This window comes from Callionymus lyra, chromosome 6 (genome assembly GCF_982586985.1).
Source record: "Callionymus lyra chromosome 6, fCalLyr1.hap1.1, whole genome shotgun sequence".
NCBI classification, from domain to species: Eukaryota; Metazoa; Chordata; class Actinopteri; order Syngnathiformes; family Callionymidae; genus Callionymus; species Callionymus lyra.
This window is the reverse complement of record NC_141823.1, coordinates 17,914,212-17,939,730: the sequence shown is the minus strand read 5'-3', so window position 1 is coordinate 17,939,730 and position 25,519 is coordinate 17,914,212. Positions and strand designations below refer to the sequence as shown.

At 37.7% G+C, this 25,519-nt stretch overlaps 1 protein-coding gene and 1 long non-coding RNA gene across 2 annotated transcripts in view; both read right to left on the bottom strand.

The window, feature by feature from the left end:
* The window catches only part of LOC148076600 (uncharacterized), a 201,489-nt gene that overhangs the window by 59,464 nt on the left and 116,506 nt on the right, over positions 1-25,519 (bottom strand). The gene's annotated exons all lie outside the window — the stretch shown is intronic.
* On the bottom strand, positions 1,464-25,508 carry cdh16 (cadherin 16, KSP-cadherin). Its single transcript, XM_087793288.1, has 18 exons — positions 25,474-25,508; positions 25,202-25,253; positions 25,030-25,128; positions 23,531-23,665; positions 23,275-23,404; positions 21,790-21,948; positions 19,781-19,977; positions 15,824-15,949; positions 13,735-13,885; positions 13,113-13,325; positions 12,099-12,175; positions 8,836-9,027; positions 7,149-7,390; positions 6,953-7,083; positions 5,692-5,931; positions 2,900-3,016; positions 1,836-1,952; positions 1,464-1,757 (listed from the first exon to the last, which is right to left on the bottom strand). Exons 2-18 carry the CDS (start codon positions 25,235-25,237, stop codon positions 1,663-1,665), a joined length of 2,457 nt encoding a protein of 818 aa, XP_087649414.1. The 5' UTR covers positions 25,238-25,253; positions 25,474-25,508; the 3' UTR covers positions 1,464-1,662.

The window sequence follows — 25,519 nt, the reverse complement described above, 5'->3', positions numbered from 1 at the left end:
CGCTGCTATAAATAGCCTCTTAAATGGGAGGATGCGTAGGATCGCTGCTCTAGTCTCCATATACTGTCCAGACGAGGAAGGACATCAGAAACGTGGGCGATCTAGACTGAAGATGTTTTTTTGTGCGAGTGTTTTCATCTGAATGTGGGTTAATTCTTCACCTGCAGGCCATTGACAATCATGGCTACAATTTTGAATCATTAAACAGTTTATTTTAAATAATTAAGGGCAATACAATCATACAATGTGTAGATTTAACAATTCAATTCTGCTGCACATAATTAAGAATTTCCCTTTATTAAGTTGATGGATGTATAGCTCTAAGTTGACTTTTAATACTATTTAATGTGAATCAATCCTCGAGGAAGATGGCGATAATACCATATTTACCAAAAATATATATGTTTAAATTTGAATAGATACTGGAAATATGTAAGAACCTCTTTTTTCAGTTCTTCTCGTTTAGTGTTAAAGCATTAGCCTTACTCTATCAACATGTATTTCTAATACATGTAACAATAATAATAACAACAATATTTGAATTAATTATAAGAAAATAGATTTGTGACTCTTGAAACGTCGAGACGCATGTGCTGTCAGGTTTACTTATCCTTGTGTTATCTCAGGGTCAAGGGTCAACCTCCCTGGCTTCCATAAATGCATATGCAGTGGTTGAGGTCATTCACCTTGACCCAGAGGCAACACAAGGGATACCTCAAATATATTTATTTCCAGGCCACCAAGTCTATTTTTTGAGTTGACAATTCCGCGGATGACTAATTAAGGAGAAAAAAAAGAAGATAAAGTGCATTGTGTAGATGTAAAAAATGGCCACAGTTTTTCTTCTTGATTTTTTGTTGATTTATTAGCGACTGAAAGGCGTGTGATTTTCTGAAACTGGAGTCAAATAAAGGTGCAAATTTGGATGCTTTTGTCCTAAAAATGTATGATTTTATCCTGATTTTTTTTAAACTTTTGTATCAGTCATATAATAATAATAATAATATAGATAGATACAAAGTATATCCGCAATCCAAATTGTCTGTAGATGTCAGTGTGCGTGTATGTTTTTCCGTCTCTTGCCCTGAGTAGCTGGGAATATGTTTCAGCCCCCCTGTGAGTAGAGAACAAGTGGCAGAAAAAAAAAAGAATCAAAGAACGACAGTTGAAAAGTGTACATTGGATCCTTTCATCACAACGAATTGCAATTACTAAATCATTACAAATGGTCGTTCTAAAAAAGCTTTTCCCTGCTTGACGTCTGGGTCACTGGATAATTGCAGAACTAATCACTGCAGCCGAAAACTGTCTTCTGTGGATTTATTTTCCACGTCTTCCTCAGTTAAAGGCTAATTAGCAAAGACGGATATTGTTCTTGGCATAATGAGAAAAATGATATTGTTGAATGAATCGCACAGAACCTCGTGATATGTTGCTGAGGAGAGAAAAAAAAGACCCATTAGTTCATTTTTGGTGGTTTTATTTAAAGTTAATCTGATGACTTTCATTCATTTGCAATGGAAATCTAGCTACATTTTTACTGTAGATGCTACTTTAACAGGAAATATAGTGAAATGTTGAGAGATAAATAACAAGATAACAAAGCCACAATTAGAAAAAAAAAAGGTGAAAATGACTGAATAAAAAAATGGAAGGCGAAGTTTAAGCAGAATATTTCTGTGGAAGCTCATCTTTGGTTTTATCCAGCTCTTCCCGGTTTTGACACAAGTCCACAAACACCAGAACAACCATCAGACCTGAAGATCACACACAAAAAACATCAATCTCAAGCTGTGTTTTGATGGAGACCGAGTTTAACATGTGACTCTTCTTACCGATGAAGGCGAACGTGCCGAGCAGGATGCACAGAGCAGACTGGAGAGTGGGCATTCCCTTCAGCCGCTTGACGGGCATTTTGCAGTTTCCTCGGGCGTTACAAGGACAAACCGTCACTAGAAGAAGAAGAAAACATGGTTTCAATCGTCATCTCTGGTCAGATATTTGACAATATTGCAGTTTTCCCACAATATTTGATCATGTTTTTTAAGAGCGTGGACCCTTTTCCTTATTTCTGGAAAGCATTGGTTAAGAAATTAACAAACATATTAATTTATGTAACAATATAAAGTATGCATTTAATACTATGACAAAATGATTCATCATCAATCATTATATCAAAGAAGTTATTTTTTCATGTGTCTAGTGAATGTAAACTTGTTATCTTAACACTGTTAACATTTTTTAAAAATATTTTAAAGGTTAGATTCTCCAATAAAAAATAAAAAACACATTAATATATTTGTTAATATTATTAATCGCATACAGACAATTACATCAGTTTCACAGCTTTACTCTTACATTACACTTACAATTATACCCAATTATTTTTCTTATAATCGTATATATTTCAAACGTCATTCAAACAAACAAACATTTTCATCAGTATTAGAGTTTAAGAAAATCATCTGCTTTAAACCATACACAATATTTATGCTTCATATCATATTATATACTTACAAGTTTAGAGTTTTTAACTATCTCAACTTTAGCAATCCAAATAATTTAATTTGTGTTTTCACTGTAATCAAACCATTTACAGCTAAAATCAGCAAAAAAATGAGGTCATTTTCATGAAAGTTAATCATTGGCAATCATGAAATAAATGTATGTTTTATGTCTGGAATTTGCTTCATGTCATAATTCAGGTCATAATTTGATGTATTATAATATTAAAACCATTAAGAGATTTTAAACTGTCTCCATGTCTTCAAAAACTTCTTGTTGATCTCATCCATTTGCTTTATCAATGTATAATGTACATAACATTTTAACAAGAGTTGCAGCATTAAGACAATCATTCTTGAATGGGTTACGTTCGGTCCTTGCTGTGTCACATTACCTGGCAGGTTGATGAAGGTGCTTCTGGGAGGGGAGCTGCTGTCGGAGATGGTGAAGGGCACGGTGTAGACCTCGGGAGGAAGGTCTGGGATGTTGAGGGAGAGGTTGGTGTGTGTGTCTGGAATACACACATGGTGATGAGAAGAGACGAGAAAAACACACACTTTTAACCCCATTTCATTTGGTAAGATATGTCAAAGTCTGTCACCCTCGTGGATCGTGAAGGACACAAATGACAAACTCGAAAAACATACATGAATACACAATAACATTCGTCACAACAGATGCTGATATCGTGACACACAAAGTAGCTTTAACAGTAAATCTGGAAACCACAAAAATAAAAAATAAAAGTAAAAATAAGTAGACTGACTTTTTTTAACGAATAATTAAACTGTAATTGCATTCTGTTTAGACTGTTATTTTCAAAACTTTCACTTGGATATGATCTACCCATATTAAATTAGGTGCACATTATTATATCTGACTGTTTTGAGAGGCTGTCAAGGCAAAAAAAAAATATATATATATTCTGAATAAAGTAGAAAATGGCTAAAAAACAAACACATTGTAATTCCAACTGTAATGACTGTATATTATAAAATGTCTTTGTATATTTTTTGTTTTAATATACACATACATCTTGAGAAAATGTGATGTAAAACACTTTCAATTTTCTTTAAATTAATTTTAAGGGATATTAAAGGATTGATTAAAGTAAGGAAAAAAGACAAAATACAGTCCTTTAAGTTATATTTATATCGATTTAATCATAGGTCCTATAATCAGTTTCACAGTTAGCATCCAAACCACTTCTCCATTCAAAACCATAAAGAAATAAATGGCCACAGCCAGCCTTCTTCTGAAATACCAAAAAGGTGTTATTGCAGCCACCATGAATGTCAGTGACCAGGTGCAAGGCATTGTGGGACATTCCTCTTTTAGCCTCCATTAGCTGGCAGCAGCCCAGCCGTGACGCCAAAGAAATTACGCGGAAGATGTAATTACAGCTGAGCTCAATCAATAGCAACATGACTGGTGGAGTGAAGGGGAGACTGAAAAAACACTTGAGAGCGACGTGATTGAGCCGGTGAATAATTTGCTGACGTCAGTGCAGAAATGTGTCTGAACAAATGGTTCAACTACTTTCTAATGGAGCTCAAACGGTGTTCTGTGTCACATAAGCGGAAAAAGTATCATTTTTCTTTTGTATTATAGCCTCTCTCCAGCTCCTGTTATACCACTGTGTATTGTCATAGATTTTTAACTCTAAACAAAACAGGTTTCTATAATGTCCACCCTGCCTGCACTCTCTTCTTCACCTGGTCGAATCTCTGTGCATTACTCTGGATGATAATTCATACTCACTCCCACATCTTCACTGGTTCTTCTCCCTCTCTTTTATTTACAAACACTCACTTTCGTTTCGGTTTTCTCCGGCTCATACTTCCACCCATAAAATAAGCAAACATCATGTTTCCATGGAAACGCCTCAGTAAAACGCTGTCAGTCATTTTTACTTATTTACAGGTTTATTTTGTGAGGCAAACATGCCTGAAACAAAAGTATTTACTTGAAGAGTCGCAGGCTAATGTTACTATGGAAAAATACCATCTTTTCAAAAAACAAAACACCTTTGAGACAGTTTTAATCAATAGATTTTTTTTTTATATTAAAACAAAACCGCATGGCCCAGGAACAGATCGGGGGTTGGGGACCACTAAGTTAGCCTGTCCATAATAAAGGCAAACAAGAAGGTCCTGAAAACTGATGTCTGATGTCATCCTATTTTATCATTTTTAATCCCTGTAGAACCTCCTGCCGCTGTCCTCATACATGTTCTGCACTACCCTCACTTGCTCCTGACTTTCTCATACAGAGAGAGCTGCAGCTCCCATTACCTATCCAGCTTGTGTGTGTTCTAGTTCTAGCAAGTTCTAGTTTACTGCCACCTTAACCCCAATCAAGCCGGACTTCCACAATATTTCAAATGTTAAAAAAAAAAAAAAAAAATTAGATAAAAGTATAGCAATACAAGTTGAAAATAAAAAGGTCATTTTAGTTTTGAGCTTTATCTTGAAGTCAAATTGAAAATGGTTTCCTCCATGATTATCACATGCTAAAACAACTGTGGGTTAAGGTAAGGTAAGGTAAAACTTTATTGTACCCTCAGGAGGTCTCCTTCGGGAAATTGTTTTATTATTGATTATGGGTATTTTGTAGTAGCTATTAGTTTGAGGTATGGTGTGTTTATTTTTGAATATGGTGCCATTATGGGTTTTGGGTCTGCTTTATGGTGCCATTTTTTTTTTTACTTCCTGGCATTTTCTTATATTATCTCCACGAGTTTATGATGTGTAATTTATTTTCCAAAAATAAGCAAACACAAATAAAACTAAATCCTCCTCCACATTCCTGGAAAATAACATGTATGTGTCTTATGATGTTATAGACATGTCCGTGTCACTTCCTGTATGGTGAGTGGAAACCATTTCTCTTTGTATACTTCCATTCTAGATGTAAAAAGCAAAAACATTTACAAAAAAGATCTTGTTTATGAGTGCAAATGTTATCTTCACTTCATGTAATATAAGTTTTGTTTAATATTTGTCTATTATGGATTTAGCAGAAGACTGAACAAATGAATATTTAAAAAGCCAGATGTATTAAAAACTTTTTAAGATATAGATTTTTAAATTAATTACGCTATTTTTTATTTGATCCTTTTGTGAGGTATCTGTTGTCCAACAACAGTTCTTCATCATTAAGAAGTTACTGCTCAGTTCTTCTCACCATTGATGGGCGTCAGCTTCCAGTTGCGGCGTACAGTGGCATCGCTGCGCAGAGAGAAGTTCAGTCGTCCTCCGTGTTGTGGGCCGTCGCTGTCGCGCGAGGCCAACACCAGGGCCTGGTCCTCCAGCCGAGGGGTGCACAGATACTTCCAGGAGTAGTCCCCGACCAGCACGGGGCTGTTGTCGTTCACGTCCAGTATCTGGACCGTCACCAGAGTGGAGGCAGACAACGAAGCGTTTCCTACGACCGTACCAACTTCTGTTTAATTCACATGTCTGTTTAAGGTAAACATTACTGTTTTCACAGATTCTATCTCTTAACCCTCCACTGCTGCCTCCATTGTTTTTCTAATCTGTTTCATTGAAACTTGATTCTTCCAGACTCCTCCTCAACCTCTGTTCAACCTTCATGTAGGCGACCCCGCTGATGTAAATATTTACTTTTATCAAACCACTTTGTAACAAAACCTCATGTTTCGACTCGCGAAAACATTTGATACAGCCTTGGACTGAATCCTTTATCCAATCCTTAGATTTTAATGTGCCATCTTTCATTTGTCTCGATAGATTCTGTAGAACAAGTGTGTCGAAAAAGTCTCTCGGATCAAACAGTTGCCAGGTTATAATTATATCCACGAAAAAATAATGCATGTCAATATTGAAGATTACAGTTAATTTAAAAAGTTAAAGTGCAGGTTATAAATTAACTTGTTCTTATAAAAGTAAATAAACTGATGTTGGACGGTAAATGAAACGAAATATAGAATTTAAAAATGTGCTTTAAGGTTTCTCTTGTGTAATTTAAAGGAGATGTCGTAGAATATATGTATTTTGACTGACCACAGATGTTTGACATGGTTTGTGAATGAGTTTAAAACCCTTACTATCGAGGCAGTTATACAATTTATCTATTAATTTATATCCAATTCAATCAAATGGAAATACTGAACTTTTTGGATATGTTGAAGCAAAAATAATGATAAATATATTGAAATTTGAATAGTTTGCATAATTGGTTAATCGTTTGTAATCTTCTACAACTAATTCAGTTTTTATATAATTTAGTGTAATTTAACAATATTTAGTAACTTATGTATTATATGTCACTACGTCCACAGTCCAACAGGCAAAATGTAAATCCAGATTTGATTTTATTTAACGTCTCTTGTTTCCCTCTTTATTGATAATATCATTATTATTATTTTTTACATTTCAGAGTGTCTTTGCTTTCCGCTAAATGCAAAATAATCAATGGAACTTACGTCCGTCCACAGCTAAGACCTCCATGGTGTAAGTGCTGTTCTCCTCTCGGTCCAAAGCCTGAACCGTCTTGAGCTCTCCCGAGTATTTTCCGATTGAGAAGTACTTCTTAGTGTCGCCCTGAAGAGAATATCTGCACCGACAAACGATCATTCATTAAAAGAACGCTTCAACCTGCCATGTACTGTTTCTGTTCACCTGATGGGGTGAGAGTCGGGGTCGTAACCTCGGATGGTCGCGATGACTCGCCCGGGTTCCTCGCCCTCCCTGACCGTCACCTCGTAATGGCTTTGGGACAGTATCGGACCTTCGTTTACGTCGTCCACGTAGATGGACACGGTCGCGGTGGACGCCGGACCGTATCGACCGCCGACAAGAGCCACCGGGTTGTGAGCGCTGATCACGAGGATGTACTCGCTTTCGCGCTCAAAGTCGAGAGCCTGGAGACCAAAAAAACACGCGTTGATACTTTTTATGTAGCATTAAAGGCTCGACGAATCGAGGTCACTTATCGCTAGTGTCATTAGAACTTTTCTCACAGGCAATTATTTGCAGTTGAAAAAACATGATTCACACTTATACGTGAATAATTCTTGATGAACATGAAGGAACCGTTTTCCACGAACAGCTTTCATATCAAAAGAATTCATGTGGAATTAACGTGTTAGCATAATGAAATGTGCTGCCTCGAAACATTACCCTAATGAAGCCCTGTTCATTCACCCACTTGAACAAATGATTTCAGATCTGACGTCAGTGCTGCTGTCTACTTCAATCCTAATTCGATTCCTTTTGTGCCGTCTCCTAGTTCATTATACATTTACTCTAATTTGCAGGCCCGGCGTGGCCAGCTGCCGTCAGCGTTAACTCACGCGTTGTCTAATTATACATGGTGTCTGAGAGTGACGCGTCTTTTCTAATAATGAGTCGGGGTGACTTCACGCGGTTACACTGTGAACTGGGGGGTTTGGGGTCCAATAGGAGTCAAATTGTGATTATCGTTGACGATAATGACGCTGAACACTGAATGACTATGATGGTCCCCTGCCGTATCATCGTTCATCTTCTAAGGTCTCGCAGTTTTGAAGATTTTGTGTTGAAGGACTGCATGTTTGAATTTATTTTTCCATGTCTGTTATTCCTACTGTATCAATCGTAGATTGTTTTTTGAAACTGTAGTTTTCATATTGATTCCTGATGTATTTGGCTATTAAAAGATAGTTTTGTTTCACAGTGTATTTTAGATTTTTGATTTAAAAGTCTCTATTTAAAGCGTCATTTTGACTAAACTTTCAGGGCTGCTGCGCGAGGAGGATGCGAACTGTAGCTAAAAAAAGGTTAAATTAATCTCCAGTTTGGTACATAAAAAAGGAGGAGAACGATCTTACAAAGGAAGGTGGGGATGCAGCGTGATCAAAGGATCTGTAATATATATTGATGGGAATCACGGTACCATGATGGAGGTTTTTTAAGTACGAATAAACTGTTTGGGAAATATTTATAAAAGAATGCAAGAAGAGATAATGAAATGTATTTTATATCTGAAGATGGATTTGGACTTCAAGACTTTATTTCTCAGGGTAATTGATCTTGTAAAATAAGTTAAAATGCATGCATTTGATAACATATGTTATACATAGATTGTATTTGGTTTACTTATTATACTAAGAAATATAATTAGCATTAGCTGGAAGGACTGTGTAAAAACCCAATGGTGCTCATGTTTGAGTCATAATTCTTGAACAATCAAGGGTTTAATTAATTGGATTGAATCTAGTAAAAAGATCGTAAAAAGATATGGTTTCTCTTGGTGCTTTTGCTGTAACCATTATGATCTTTATTGTGTATATATAGTTTTATGCCTGCATGTTTGTTGAAGTCATACCCTGGCCAGAACTAGTGAGACTTCGTTGGTCTGCCGATCGGTCATGAGAGTAAAAGCGTCCTCCTCGTTGCCAGACTCCAAGCGGTAGTTAACCAGCCAGCTGTCTCCTCCACGAACATCTGCATCTCCTGCAGTCAGGGCCGCTACGGTGGTGCCCACGGAAGCATCCTCCAGGATGTGAAATGGTCCATACTGCGAGTGGAGAGGTGGGAGAGAAAAAAATGAATTTCTTTTCACAGAGTTTAGATACTATTTATTTCCCCTTTCTTAAAAAAGAGATTGATAAAGATAAGGATGATTTTTCTACTGATAAAGTGCTGCACTAGTTGATAATGATGACATTATAAGTGATTAGTCATACCAATTAAAATACAATGCAACAAATGGAAGGATTTAGGTTTCTGAAATCCTCACTATTCTTATTTTTGAATGGATATAGTGATTGCCCTGAAGCATATTTCATAAAGAAAGATTCATCTCCTTCTCCTTATCCTCTGTAACCATCCTTCGTTGATTTGGAATTGTTTTATTCTTTTTCTTATTCTAATCTTGTATTTTCGGTTCACAAATTAATTGTGAAACCTTTATATTTTAAATTCTGAATGATTCTCAGGGCTCGTGTCTGGGTGGGAAAGAAGAGGCTTGGTGTTTAAAAAAATATTTTTCTGCTATTTTGAACCGACGTACACATTGTAAAAATCCTTGTTTAATACATTGTATATAAAAATACAAATATAGATATCCATTGATTTTGAAACTAACACTGACTGAGGATTCTGAATCTGAAACCCGTGTTTATCTGAATCAAACTTATTATTATTGAGAAGTTAGTGTATTTAAAAACCTACTATTGAACCAGTATTGATATACGGTCATATAACAGCACATGACCGTATATCTTCCTCCTTTTCTCAAGTTGCAACTGGTCAATCTGCCGGGAGAGGGTCAGCTTGATTTGCTTGCATTTATCTTTTTGCTTTATTTTAAAGCATTAATTTGTGGACTTTTTGGACTAAAATGTGTTGACCATGAAAAATTTCGACAGGTTCTTTGAAAGTCTAAAGGAATGAATCCAGAGCGTTTGGAGCAAAATTAAATTCTGTTCCATAAAAATGGATTGACCTCATATATAATCTAAATGTCATATATCTCGTAAATGTCTCAATTATTGTCTTGGATGATCAACATAAATACCAGGTCACTCCAGGAAAACCAAAAACATGTAAACAAACTGATAAGAGGCTGCACTTGAGTGCGGGCTTAACCTCTGGCGGCTCTTGTGCCAGTTGACCTTCATTCACACCTCCGAGGACAGAAAGCTCTCGCTCTTCACTCGCTGATGTCCACTGGTAAGACAGCCTTTGCTTCTGATCTTCCCGCTCCATCCACTGAACCCTGCACTGTCACCACTCGCCTCCCACCTACGCCCTATCCACTGTCGCCTTCACACCGCCCATGGAAAAAGCTGCTCCACTTAGGTGTGACCTTCTCGAGAGCTTTTTCCACCCCAGTGTTTTTGTGGTGGCATTTATCTCCGCGGTGTCCGGAACATTCAGAAAGAGCATCGCTTGAACACGTTTGTGTGCGAGAACTCTCATGAAGTGGCGGCGGATAAAAATGATGAATTAATTCAGAGCTAGCGTGCAACGCTTGCCCAATCCTCACGACTTCACTCTTTTGTATTAAAAGAGACACGAGTGGGTGGAAGCAAAGGGATTTTCTGTGGCTAGTTATTTTTAGTTCATTTATCTCTTATACCAGCAGCTAGACAAAAGCTCAGGGAAGGATTCCACCGCTGTAAGCCGGTCAAAAGTTCTATCACCGCTGTATTGCATCTGTCAAAGGGGGTCAGTTTAATCTTAAAGCTGTTTCTAATTTATTAATACGGATTTGTTTCAAAGTTAAAGAGTGAGTTCACTCATTTTCTGCTCAGCCTCATGTCAACTAAAGGTTGGGGTTATTTGGGATCTGGGAGTAATCCGTGTCTTTTCGGAGAACACATGTCCATGTGACGGTCGAGACCGGAGCTCTATTTTCTTCATCCAAAATAGACACGTAAAAACATCCTGCTCATCTGTAATGTCCATCTTGTATTGTAGCGCTAACATGATAAATTGCTCTGAAAAATTGTCTCTATTTTAAGCTTGTTTTTACAGGAAGAAGTGTCTCGGGGTAAATGTGACGCCAAAAATGGAAACCATGACTGCGTCATTCAGGGATAAAAAAAGAGGTTTTGTTATTATTTGAATGGTCTGACCCCGACCATAGATAGATCAGTAGTAATCACAAATATTTCCTCTGGTTTTTCTTCCCATCAGGGGTTGCCACAGCAACGTACTGCCTCGTCACCGCTATCATCTTCACGTTCTTCGTGGCCACAGGTCTATTGAACGAAAAAACCCATTCACCTATAAAATATGAACGGGTGGTGAAAAAGCAGATAAAATAAATGTATATGTATAACTTTTTAATGCTTAGTAGAGGAGCTCTAGTTTGGATAATGTAACATAGACCTCTCAAGGTGAGTGAAGTTGACACAGAAAACAAAAGATTCAACAAGGAATGGCCTATGAAATAAATTTCCCCTGTGATTTTTGTGCTACGATGTTTACGCCATTAACACGGAGTACAACGTGACGTCAAATGCAAACATAAGGAGTGTGGTTGGTTATCCTCTCCGGAAATGTTATTTTATTATTAAATGGACTTACATGAACCTTGTTTTTTTTCTTCCTCTTTCTTTTTACTGACACCTCCAGTTCTTGTATCTTCTCTCCAAGTGTCCATACTCCAAGTAATTTTGTCTCTACTCTTCTGATCTTAAAAGAGCATCTTCCACTCTCTTCTTTCTCTCTGTCACAGCTACTGTCTCTCAACCATACATCATATTATAGTAAATTATAAACCCTGATAAAGGACTTCAAACTTCATGGCTTTAATTCATTAAGCATTTAATTGATTATTTTTTTGCATCTGAACTTGCAGTGCTGGTGTTGAAGAGTCACGCTCAGAGTACAATGGAAAATATTTTCCAAATTAATTTTAATCAAACCGTCAATCCAACTGTAACAATAGCATAGTGGTGTCTCTCTGATGCCTGAGATTAGCGGAGGGGGGTTAGTGGGGAACTAGGTCCCGGTCTGGAAAATTAGATCAGTGGCGAGCCTCGTAGATTCTGCAGTTCTAAATCGTTGGGTCATCGTCCAGGCTTCTCTACGTGAGAGGCTTGCGTTTGATTGTACAGACTTAGAGGGGCGCAGTACCTCATGTTGGGAGAAGACCGGCGGGTTGTTGTTCTCGTCTTGCACGGTCACGACCACCGTGCAGGAACTGTTGAGACCTGTCGGACAAATCACTGCCATCATTTCCTCACCGTCAATTTAAAGTGTCCTGACTTTGATACTATTTGTAAGACTGAGATATCACCCCCAATATTCAAACTTCACTCATTTTCTTCTCACCCTTGTGTCGTCTAAGGCTTTTCAGAGTTTGTTTTGTTGAGTTATAGGTAAAAATGCAAGTCCATTAAAATGTGACAACAGATTTGTTTAACTTTTTTGAGGCTTCATTACAAGAGGGACATTACAGGAAGTATGGCAGTATTTGATAGTTTTGTTGCATCTGTTTTGGAGGAAAAAGTGAGCTTCGGTTGCTACAATTGAATGGTAAGGAGCCATCTTACCTTAGACTTTTTTTTGCATTTTTTAACTATAACATGACAGTTAATCCAACATTTTTTACTCATTTTCTACTCGATGTAATGTAAGTCCAGTTTAATTTAGCAACAGGAGCTCAGTTGTCTTCGTCTTCATCTTCCTCCAAAAAGACACAGTTATAAACATCCAAATACATATGTGGTGCTCGTCTGTAATGTCCCTCTTGTAATAAAACCTTGACATGAGGAATTGTTCCAGAAAAACTTAAGCAAGTCGATATTCTAAGGTAGTTTTTAGTGGGCGCTGCTAGGCTAGCTCTTAGACCAACATCCTACACAGACAGGAAGTACTCTGGGTAAGTATTTTTCAGTGTAGACAGTAGACTGGGAACTAATCCCAATCCTTAGTCGACATGAGGGTGACTAGCTCACCCAGTTTTGGCAAAAATAGTGTTAATAGGTAACCCTTATCTTTGAAATGATGGTTTGTTTAATCACTTTCTAAACATCACTTTGTCTGGAAATGTAAGACAACAACAAGGGCTTGATGTTGACCGGCCTCAACAGAGACCATACTTCCTGATGACTCATGTAACTGCGTGATTAGATGAAGTTAAATCACCTTTTGCATCCTCGGCTGCGATGGTGAGCGTGTACTGCGGAGCGGTTCCCTCCATGCTGTCTGCTTGGACCGAGATAACCCCCGAGTCTCGGTCCACTCTGAACAGACCGCGCGGCGTCTCGGGGATTTGACCGACCAGGCGGTAGGAGATGCGAACATTGTCAGTCTTGGGATCGTCATTGTCAGCAGCCTGCACAGTCAGGATTTCAGTGCCTGAGGGGGGAGAACAAGAATAGAACAGAATATCTTTATTGTTGACTTGCAATTCAATTACAACGAGATGAGGTTTGCATTTTGCAGAAAAGATGATAAGGAGGTAAAAATAGAACAACAAATGAGATAAAACAGCAATTATGTGACAATAGAGCAGAGTCTAGTATTGAGCAGACATGGAGAGTAATAATATCAGCGTTGCAAAAACAAGACGAAACGAGGAAGTCATTTTTTATTCTGACTTCACAGCACTGTAGGCAAAGCACTGAACAAAGTTAAGGATTCTGTCTAATATGGTGTCTGAACTACTGAATCACTTTTTGAAACTCGATGCAAAAGGTTATTGATCAGTGCCGTGCTGCTCTTTCAACTTTATTTTTAGCATCTATGTGTTTGAATGTTGTGTTACCTCGAGGTGCGAGTTCCTTGACCACAGTGTGATACTGGGCCTGCGGAAATGTGGGTCGATTATCGTTGGCGTCCCCCACCATCACCCTCAGCTCCACAGGCTTGGCAATCTCTCTTCCGTCCGGGCGCTCCACGAGAATATTGACAAGAAACTGACAAATTGGATATATTAATCCATTTGAAAAAAAAACAAAACAGAAACAAACTTTTTTTTTACACAACGTGAAGCTTCTGATAAATTTTTCTTTTTGCGGTTTCCTCTATCTTACTTTATCATTTTACTCTCTTATATTTTAGATATTTCTGATTAAGTTCAACACTCATTTTGCGTTCCTTTTTTCATTATTCCTCAGTTAATCCTTTTGTTGTCTCTGGGTCAAGATGACCCACCTCCCTGGCTTCGAGAAATACAGTGGTGGAGGTTATTTACCTTGAACACAAGGGTTAAGCAATTCTGTTCAGAAAAAGTTCAATTTGTGACTTTGTTGTTGTTAAAATTCAATTTAAACATTTTTGCTTTGAAATTAATTGCAATAATAGCAATTAAATTCTACAATTTAAAAAAATGAAAATAATCCTAGAAACATATCAATTATTTCACTTGTTGTCTCTAACCTTTAAATTGTGGAACATAACCTCACATGCTTTATTTTATTAAAGTATTAATTTTCAGAAATGTTAATTCAAAAACATGAAAAAGAATAAAGCAAGTAAGTAAGTAATATTTATTTATATAGCGCTTTTCGAGACCAGGGTCACAAAGAGACCTTAACAGCTTTCTGGCACATTTAAGATACCACTATGAGGAATATTTTGGAATTGTATTGAATTTAATTCAAATTCGTACGAACACTGTTCAAGTTCAGTCATTGATGTGTTTCGAGTGCTTTTATGGTTGCTAGGTAACAGAGCTCACAGTTCAATGAGATAGTTTGAAAACACCACTTTCTTCAGCCACTTTGGCCAGACAAACAATCCCAAAACATTTTTTAGGGCAGAGTAGAAATACAATCTCCTTCATCATCTTGAAAATGATGTGGCAAAAGCTCCAGTGGACGACCGCATGCAGCATCTGCTCAATATTCTCTCGTTTTTCATCAACAGCAACTTAATTCACACATTATCATGGAATATCTCTAAACTTTCCCTTTCCCTGGCTTTCAGAAGAGCAGTGGTGGAGGTCGTTCATCTTGACTTAGAGACAACACAAGGCATACTGCAAACACATTTGTTTTCAGGCCTTTGGGTCAGCTTGACCCTGACATAACACATAGGTATGAAAAGCAGACAGAAAAGAGTGAAGAATGAAGGAAAGAAGCAAAAGGAGGTGCGCAAGTTGAACTTTGTATTTGCACTTTTGATAGTATATCTATTCAGTTGATAATTATATTATTATGAATTTATTTTCTTTTAAATATCATTCAATGCATTAAAAACATTTGCACTTGGTTGGTTACATATTGTGTTGTTTTAATTCAGTGCAAATGGTTTAATAATAGATAATTTTCCTAAGATCACATTTGGCATGTAAACAATCTGGATTACAATATCAATTAAATCAATCAATTATTATTTCGGCCATGAGCCGTGACATATATTTTCTGGGAATGTTGATGATAGGGTAAGGAACGAATGATTGAGTTTCATCTGGATCCAGGATGGTTTTAAAGGATTAGACACTGACATATTCAGAACAAGCCCCAAAAATGTGACTTTTTAATATGATTAATTTAACAATTTTAAACAAGTTTAATGCGCACCTTAGCAGATGTAGGCTCTCTTTGCTAATTTAACTACAATAATTGCTCAACAACCTCTTTGATTTATCTTTGCATTTTCTTAAAATCTTAGTGAGGACTTAATAAACATTCAATGATCCCTTTTCTATTAAATATATATGATTATTCCTGATGTGTAACAACACGCTGCAATATAAAACACTGGTTCGTTTCTGTTGAGCACATGTTATACACTCATCATGCCGGATCTGTTAATCTCCCTCTCCTTTATTTAGACTTTTAAAAACCGTGAGTACAAACAGATGTGCATTATTAGGTGCTGCAGATGTTTCACTTTGCAAGTTGCCAGACCTGGTCTTGGGTCTCGCGGTCCAGAGGAGCGTTCAGATAAATGACTCCTTCTCTGGTGACGGTAAAAAGCATCTCTGGAAACTCCCCCGCCAGATTGTACGCCGCCTGGCTTCCACTCCACTTGACCTGCACAAAACACACATTAAAATGAAGTTTACTTTGATCTCTGTGTTTGTTTACTGCACAGTTGCCATGGCACCGAGGATGGACAACAAAGCCCAAACACAGATGACTGCTGAGCCTGCATGTATAAGCAGAAAGTTAAAACAGTGGTTTGTTTAGATGATAAGCAGCCAAGCACATGCTGTGACGATGATGTGGTATTGAGAGCCGGGGCCAAGACTAACGGTGCAGGCTGAGAGGGATTTTCCACTCTGCTTTATGGTCCCTGTGCAGCAGAGCAGGAAGATCTAGAGGAGCCGTCAAACAGCACCCAACAAGGAGAGGAGCTCAGACGCATTCGAGGCACGACCGCGACACGAGGAATCTCTTTAGCCGCTGCACTTTCTACTCTTGTTTTGGAAAAGAGCTGCTGAGAGACACTGCTTTTGTGTACACCAGTCCCTTCACACAGTTGGCTACACTTCACACACGCACAACTTTTACATGTTTCTGGAGCCAAGACGTGACAGATGGTCAGCGACTGCTGGCTGTGAGCTGTGAGGCCGATTTCAACTTTTAACAACCTGTCTGTTCCCAAAACATGTAATGTCAAAGTAATACTCCGCGCCGGGGCCGTCGAGCTCAATCATGAAAGGGGACAAAATATTTCCGCAGTCAAGGTTTTCGTGCCAAAAAAACATTTGGAAGTCTCATTAAAATAGATGAGATTGATCATCTCTCTGTTCCCTATTTTATCTTACATTTCTTGACAACTGTCCAGCAGGCCACATAAAATGACTTAAAGGACAACTGATGTGTAAACCCAACTCTCCTGACTCACCCACATGATTCAAATCTCGAAGTCTTCCTCCCCAAGATACAGTAAATCCCTCCTCACTTATTACTTTAAGGTTAGGTTACAAAAGTGGAGTCCATTATAATGTAATAATGGCTTCACTCTGACGCCAGCCAGCTGTAATCATGCCCCGCTTTGTTTATTCAACGAGTCCCTTGAGGTGGAGACTTCCCGGGATTGACGACGCGCTGTGACAAACCTTGATGATTGACCAATCACAAAAGATTGGGCGTGGTTGGGGTAAACAAGATTTCATTTCCAGGAAAAAGGAAGAATTGTCAGTGGGCGGGGCTTATTTTTATTTAATGTAAATACATCAATAAAAAGAGAGTTTTGTACAAACAGATACATACTGATGAGTACAATAAAGGGTCCAAGTTCAATTTAAGACACACTTAAATCAACACATTAGTTTCCCTCCCAAGAACTTGTGGACACAAATACATGAAAACAATGTGACTCGTAAAAAATGTACACTTTAAAATAAATGGATTCATTCATATTTTCTTAAAATTAAATAATAGAACTCATATTTTCCTGGAAATACCGTAGACGTTGAATCCAAGCTTGAAAGAAGGGAATTAACTTGAATAATTTGACAATATTATTACAATATAATAATACTTTAATACTTAGAATCAGTTTACATTGTCACCAAGATGGTGCCAAACTATATCAGTCAACAGTTTCCATCGCTTCATTGACCATGAAGTCCCGACTGCTCTGAGATTGTTCAAAGGCACGTCCAGTACATGTTACCCAATGAATTGTTGAGTGCAAATGTCAACAGTGCATGTGGACAGAGCGCTCCATTATCTGGAGGCTGCCGTGGAGATAAATCCATAGAGTGAGTCCTTGAACATGAGTATCTTTATGTGTCATCCACAGCGGTGAGTCCCACCTCCTACTCAGCCCAGCTGCGCACTCGGTCCGGGTGGGCGACAAAGAGGCTTCCCTCAACTAAACACCATTTTTGGAAAATGATCAGGGAGATAAAAAAGAAATGTATCTTCTTAAAGTCACTCATTCGTCGGGTGCTCTAGATTCAAGACTTAAAAAATCGAGCCTATTTGTTTTTTTGTTGTTGTAATAGTACAAGTGACACCTCAAAGTCAAATTGATAGTTTCTTTTAAATCCACACATTGTCAGTGGGTGCGATGGGCTGCTGAGCAGGAATGACAAGAAGCAGTGGGCGAGTGTGGAGGAGGTGGGAGAAAAAGGGAGGGGGCGAAGATGTGATGGTTGGAGAAATTCTAAGGACACTTTCAACACATTTCATTAATTGCATAATTTATATTTAAAAGGCTCTTTGTTTCAGCGTTGGCTTTGATAAAACCATTGATTTAATCTCCAAGAAGCTTCTTTTATATCAGTGTTACAAAATGTCTTAGCAGGATATTAATTAGGTGTGACATTATCAATCAATTGCTTCTTTTGAACACTGTTAAGAGCAAACTTTTTGAAAAGCATTTCAAGTTGCTGATAAAAAAATACTTTTAATTTGGAAAAATCTTGGACATTCTTGCCTCCTCTATGGGGTCGTTTTAACACAGCAGAACATCTTGTTCCTATTTTTTCTGAATTAAGTCAAAAACAAATGACACTTTTCTGTGTTCCAATCATTACATATCAAACGAAGGTTAGAGGTTATAAGTCATAAGACAAACAGTTAATCAAAGAAGCTGAAATGAATTTTCTTAGCGGGGTAATACATATTTATTCTCATGGTGGACCCTATTTATTTAGCTCAAAGTACAGCTGTGGCTCGTCTGATTGTTTGAAAAAAAAAAATAATAATTGTGTGTGTTGGAAAAAATTATAATTATACTGTAAAATTAAACTCAATTTCCATTCACACATTCATTGGACTGTGTTTAATTTCAACCTGTAACGAATGAAATCTAATATATTTTCGCAAATGTCATGTATCATTAAAAAACAGTTTGGCCTTAAAGACTCTCTTAGGGTAATATAGATATTTTGAAAAGGTTCCTAAAGCCAGTGTAGAGATATAAGCAATCCTTCTCCTCCTGCTGACACATCTGGTCACCCCAAAACTTGTCCGCCCTTGAAGTCCAAAGATTAGGGGGTTAAACTAAATAAAATAAGCTAAAATCTTTTACTGCGTTTGGCTTTTTCTGTCTCTAGCTTATGCTCATAACAAAGCAACATTTCATGGATGGAGTTAAAGTCTCTTTTTGCCTTGACTTGAAAAATGAACATTTTGACATAACATATAACATTCTGTTTGTAACAATCTGAACCCATAAAAAGAAAACCTTTTTTCTCATTATAAATAAAGTGGTGCTGGGCTGATGACTCTTCATGAAGCATCGTTCTAATTTTCAAACTCAGTAGGTGGCGCCGTAAGTTGACAAATAGCTGTTCAAAACTAAGGCTTATGGAGCAGAGAGTGCCATCTAGTGGGCTCTGAAAAAAAGGACACTGTTTCATGAAGCTTCATCAACACGTCAGCCCACCTCTGACTTGACGAAGGGTTAACTGTGATATATCTGTCATTAAACTGTGTCATAGCTCCCTCTGACATCCTATTTCCGATGTTAATTTTCAGCATAACCTGAAGATAAGTGTTGGTGGATGAAGAGAGGAAAGAGTCATCATTTATTTTTAGTCCGTCTGCTTTTTGCCGTACATTTTCCTCTTTTACCCCGAGAGCACGTTTGCTCTTCAAATATATCATCAATAAGGCCTCATTACACACACCTGTGCTCTTGGAATCATTCAGCTACGCAGAACACCTCACAATTAGTCAATCCGAAAATAAATCTGAAGTGTTGCTCCGACCAAAAACACTATCAATCCTCGTAATGCTCCCTCGTGAGTGCCAAGAGTCTCGGCTAATCTCTTCCTCTACGTGCTGTCGAGGCGAACGGTGCGAGGAATTATTTCACAAGTCAGGGGGGCGTTAGGGATTCTTAACATTGATACGTGACCCATGTACAGATCATATCGTTCGTTTTCTCTCCGACGGTCTCACCAGAGAGATGCGGATGGGGTAGGGTCCCGGGAGGTTCTCCTGCAGTCTCACGGGATCAGGTGACGCCCAGGTGTTTCCGGTCACCTCCACTGTGACGACTCCGGTGGTGAAGAAAGCGTTCGCCCTCCCGGTCATGTCCTTCACCATCACGGAGAGTTTGTAGCGACCACACATCTCCGGGTCCAGAGTCGAAGATCCTGGTCCAGAATGTGATTGATTATCACTTCAAGAAACATCTTAAGACGTTTTTATTTGTTCAGGCTTTTCCTTGATTTTCTGGAACTCCTGTTGTGTTATCAGTTTTTATCTTGCCCTTTAAAGTACATACTTTATTGAATATTGTTTTGATTGTTTAAGCGCTTTGTGACCCTGGTCTAGAAAAGCGCTATACAAATAAAAATTACTTACTTACTTACTTACATACTTATTATCCTAAGTATTTTCTGACTTGATCATAACACAACGGGAAAAAAGAATTGTTGTTAATTAATCAATCATTTAATAAAAAACGCTATTTGTTCCATCATGCATACCATTCGTTTTTTAAGCTTCTGTAAAATACTCAGGAGAAAAGAAGAAAAACAGCGCTAATAATAACTGCTTCATGACCTTCGCTGGCTTGAAGTGCTACTGGCTGCACTGCACTGAGGAAACAAAGCCCCTCTAGAGAGAACTGTGTGTGTGTGTGTGTGTGTGTACTGCACATTTATTTCATACGTGCACAAATAACCATTAGCAGCCAGCAGGTCATCTATGCTGTTTAGCTTGAACTGACATTTATTAAAATCATGGATTTAATTTGATGTGAAATAATGAAGGCTGGCAGCAGGAGTGACCCTCAAACATGAAAGTCATCCAAGAGTAAAAAAAAAACAAAAAAACCCACAGGTACTGAAATAGCAACAACGTTCTTCACTGCATTGACACTGTAATCATTCACATCTTTGTTCCCGTTTGCTAAAGTGAATTTTTTACGATCTTGGACGTGGTCGAGATAGAAAGAAAAAATGGTTTATGACCAGAACACAATGGAAATGTTTGTTTGTCTCTCAAAACTGCATTTGTTTCACAGAAATAGACCATGTTGCCCAGGTAACCAACGTCTTTGCTAACCCCAGTGAAAGAATCTGGATAAAGAAACAACAGCAGATCAAGATTCCTATTCGATGTGACTAAATACCACTGTTTACACTTGTGTGAAGGATTTAAAAATAGAAACGAAATGTTGGACTCACACATATTTAAATCTGAGATTGTGTGTTTTGCGTTGCAAGGCTGGAGCGACACTATAGCCACCAGAACAACACATCACCAGTACTAATAATAATCAATTTTTTCTGGTGCTTGAGTCATAGAAATTACTAAAAATGTACACAACTTCAGCTGGACACGTCATCACGGATGCCGGAGACGGATGGTTCCGCACTTCATTGCGGTGCTACATATTTATCTGTGCAGAATATACAAATACGTGGGTCTTTCTCTATATCACAGCTCACCATCTACGAGTATCATGACCTCAATAAGATCCTGAATTGACCCACTATGAAATAAATACATCTCTGGTTCAGTGTATTTCAAAAGAAGGAAGACAGGGTTGGGGGTGCAGCCTGATCAGAGGAGCTGTAAAATATTTAACTAGCGAGTAATCATTTAGAACTTCATGTTGTTAAAAATGTTTTTCAGAGTGTATATTTTAACAGTGAAAAATTAAAGAGTCACTATTTTACATATTTCGCTTATTTCGGGGCATTTTTAGAAAGGAGCCAACTCAGTAAAGGAGGGATATATTATGTATATATATTTTTTAATCCCTTTCTACATTGTCTCTGGTGGCTTGAATCACATTCAACACAATTTTTTGTTGGTATTTACAGAGCGTTTACTGTGATTCTTAGAAGTGCTGACCCTCATCTAACCTGCTTCAATACTTTTGTATGTACCGAAAACCACGTCTATGGTAAAGGTATTTTTATACATTCACATACATATTGACTCTGGCGACTGACCTTCTTCAGTGAGAGAAACTTCTCCTGTGATGGAGTCGATGCAGAACATTTGACTGGAGGGGATTCTGGGGGTTTGCTCCATCAGGCTGAATCGCAGCTCAGCGTGAGGAGTGTTGCGGTCGTCTCGATCCAGAGCCTCCACCTGCATGAACGGAATCCCTAGAGGACGCACGGGCGGCCGAATGAATATAAGAAACATCTATTCAGGTGCATTTATCTTTGTTCACAGCAAACTAAACCATGACCTTAAATGTACTTTTCCACAATACTGTATCAATATTCAACAGCATTTTAATTCTTTTTTATTTTTAATATATATTTTTTTCATTTTGGCTTGCAATTCATATTTGATGTGTTACCATACTTATCTAATGGTTTATGGTTTAATAAAATGTGAGTAAATAAAATGATTCTATTTCTATTTATTTAAAATTAACATCCAACTACTCAAGCTGTGTTCATTTTTGGGTTGCACTTAAACTTCCAGCTGCTAGATGGACTGCTATGACTGAGGATGAGAGGATACAGTCGACTCCAGCAGCTTTTAAAGCTGTTGTTTAGGCATGTTTTGGTTTCAAAACAAATTAAAGCAGTTACGACTTTGTCAAGAGGTCTGTGAATTTTGCAAAACCAGAGAAAAGTACTTGACCCCTTTCTCCCGATACGTATCGTATTGCCAAATTCTTGCCAATACACACCACTAACCAACATACAGGTATGTGTCGATTTACTGATTAATACACATGCTTGGTCAAGCCCTTCGAGTTTATGGTATGAAATGTGTAGCTTTGAAAAGTCTTGAAAAACAAATATATTTCTAAGACAATAAAATTGTGATGGAACTGAAAATTAACATTTGTATTATTATATTGTCAATGTATGGTGACCCTGTGAATTATATTTAGGTGTACATTTTTGATGAATAAGTCATTTCCTTTTGTAAAGAAATTACATTTTGTGTTAGAAAAATGTCCAATGATTTAGTAAATGTATATTATTTTATGTATGAGTAATGTTATACAGATAAACATATTAATCAATGAACATCTCATTCATCTAATCACTGTCTTAAAAGAAAAAACTATTTATTTGGCTTTCAAAAAGAATACATTTATGGCTCTCCTAGCACTGAGATATCAAGTTATGCTTATAAAAACCCTGTAGTTTCAGTTCAAGATTGCAAATCAACTTTCTTGGTCCTTTGTTTCCATGTTTTTTTTTTGGTGCTTGAGTTTGATATTTGTTGTCCGTGAGAAACGTTTGTCACGTGCTTTTTGCGTCTGGTGTCTCAACATCTGTGAGTGTTTTTCCTTTACCCGTGTTATCAGACTTCCTCCTCCTTTTGTGTTCTACCTATAGTTGATCCATTTATCTGCCGAGTGTATCGTTAAACTGAACTAATGTACTCTCGAGTCTCTTGACCTCGTCGAACCACACGCACGTGAGTTCCACTCCTTCTGTGTTTACAACGCAATGTTCTCAGACCTTTCAGCAGTCCGAGTTGAACGCTTCCTCTCATGCTCTCCTCGATGAAAGACGGCACGTTGTCGTTTTTGTCGATGACACACACTTCGACCGTGAAGCTCTGACGCTGCACCGGCGTCCTGAAGGCGACCTGTGGGACGCACGTGGTCGTGACTCTTCAGCGTCTAAAATCCATTTTTAATTATAATAATCTATAAAATTGCCCAAATGCATTCTTTTTTTTAAGTTGTATAAAGGCTAAGAAATGCTTGAGTACCTTGAGAGAGTAAGACGGCTGCTTCTCTCTGTCCAACGGTTTTAGGGCGTAAAGAAATTGGGCGTCAACGCCGAAGATTCCCTCGTCGTCTCCGGTTAAGACCAGGTCGCTGTAGTTGACTGGAAGACTGTGCAGCTGAGAAGAAAGTCAGTGGCGTTACTGGAGCGATCAGTTCAAGATGGACAACATAGTGTAAAAGACAAGCACTCTTCTGCGTGGAAAGTAGAATAAAAATCTTTTCTGTATCATTTTCATTTAATGATATTGAAATGTAGTGCTGACAACTAAGTCCGTTTAAAACTGCTCAACTTTGTGCTGACACTTGGTACGTCAAAGCTTTCATGAAGTTAGAAATCGTGCGGTTAATTAATCCATTCAAACGTTTATTTTCGGTCCACGCTACTGACGTCAGGTCTTAGAAAAGAGAAGGATATCAGAGTTGAGTGTGCATTAAGCTGACACATAGTTTAAAGTGCTTCATGTGGATTTGTGGTAGATCGGGGCTGGAGAACGAAAACATGTCTGTTTGACGGGCGAGAAAAGCCTTCATAAGAGCTCCAGTCAGAGCCTGAGAATGACGACAGCGTTTCATTCATCCTCGACCTTCAGTGCCGACAAGATGAGGACCAACAATCTTTGTGCCTGTAAAAGTGCAGCGGTACAAACGGCTGTTTTGCTTTTTTTTGGACTGATCAGTGGATTTATTCTTCGAACAAGTGGCCTGTTTTTTTTTTTAATCCATAACCATGAGTCATCCATTCATCCGTCCATCAGACCAGCCATCTCTTAGTTTGAGTCTCTCTGAGTCACTGGATGAACAAAGGATTTCCGTCATTTTCTTTCGTTATAGAATTAATGGTTTCGCGGAACTAAATACTAACCCTTTTTTGTGAACCTACTTGTACAGTTGCATACGCAGTTACGTCAGTTTATTTTAATTTGATAAGTTTGCGTTTTTAAATACATGTTTATTTGGATGTAAAAAACTCACACATTTATTTTTATTTTGTTATGATATTGGACTTAAATTGTTTAGGATGTTATAGAACCGACCCCCCCTTCAATTTTGTTTTATTATTATTTTTTTATTGTAACAAGTGCAATCATCAGGAAAAAAATTAAAATGTCGACCAATTGAGGTTTTTATTTCATTTTTTTAATAATAGAAGCTCAGATGTTAGTGTTATTATTTTAATATGGCAAAGTATTTATGTTTTTATTAAATAATCATCTATCAGCATTTGCAAAATTTGATAGCTCATAATCATTGCTTATAGTTTTCCAGGTTTATATAATTCATACTGTTTGTCATGAATGAAGTTAAATGGTATTGAATATGCTACCGAATTAAAAAAAAAAAAGCAGATTAATCGGGAAATAAATAATCTTGAATAAAATAGATTTAAAGTAACAGGATACATAAACACCACCACCAACAAAAAGGCATTTAAAAAAAGAGGCACATTGTACTAGACGATCGTAGATACAAACAGTCTTACCTTGGCTAAATACCACGGAAATATTCCATCATAGTTTTCCGGTACGCCTATTTTAACATTCCCTCCACAACATGGTGCGAAGACGTCAAATATCGTCCACTGTGGAAGAAGACAACGGTGATGCAACAATTTCGATCCACTCCTATTATAGATCAAACTTTATTTCACTCACTGCGAGGAGGGCTATGAGCATCAGATTTTCAGCCATGAGTTCCTGTAAGATTCTGAAAAACATTTGCAAAAGACATGATCTAAAGTTCAACTCTGTTTTTGTCCGGTTACTGTTTCACTAGCATGTAATCCTTTCACATTTTTTATCTCAAAAATGACGTTTGTAAATGCTACAGTACTTAAAAAAAAACAAATTAAATTTAGCTTTAAAGTAGAAGGTGGGAATGGTAGTTACAGAATCATCACAAATGCTAATTCTTCTCGGGGTCTTACCTTTGTGAAGTGACCCTCTTGTTGTCCAAGCGAGGTGTGAGCGGAG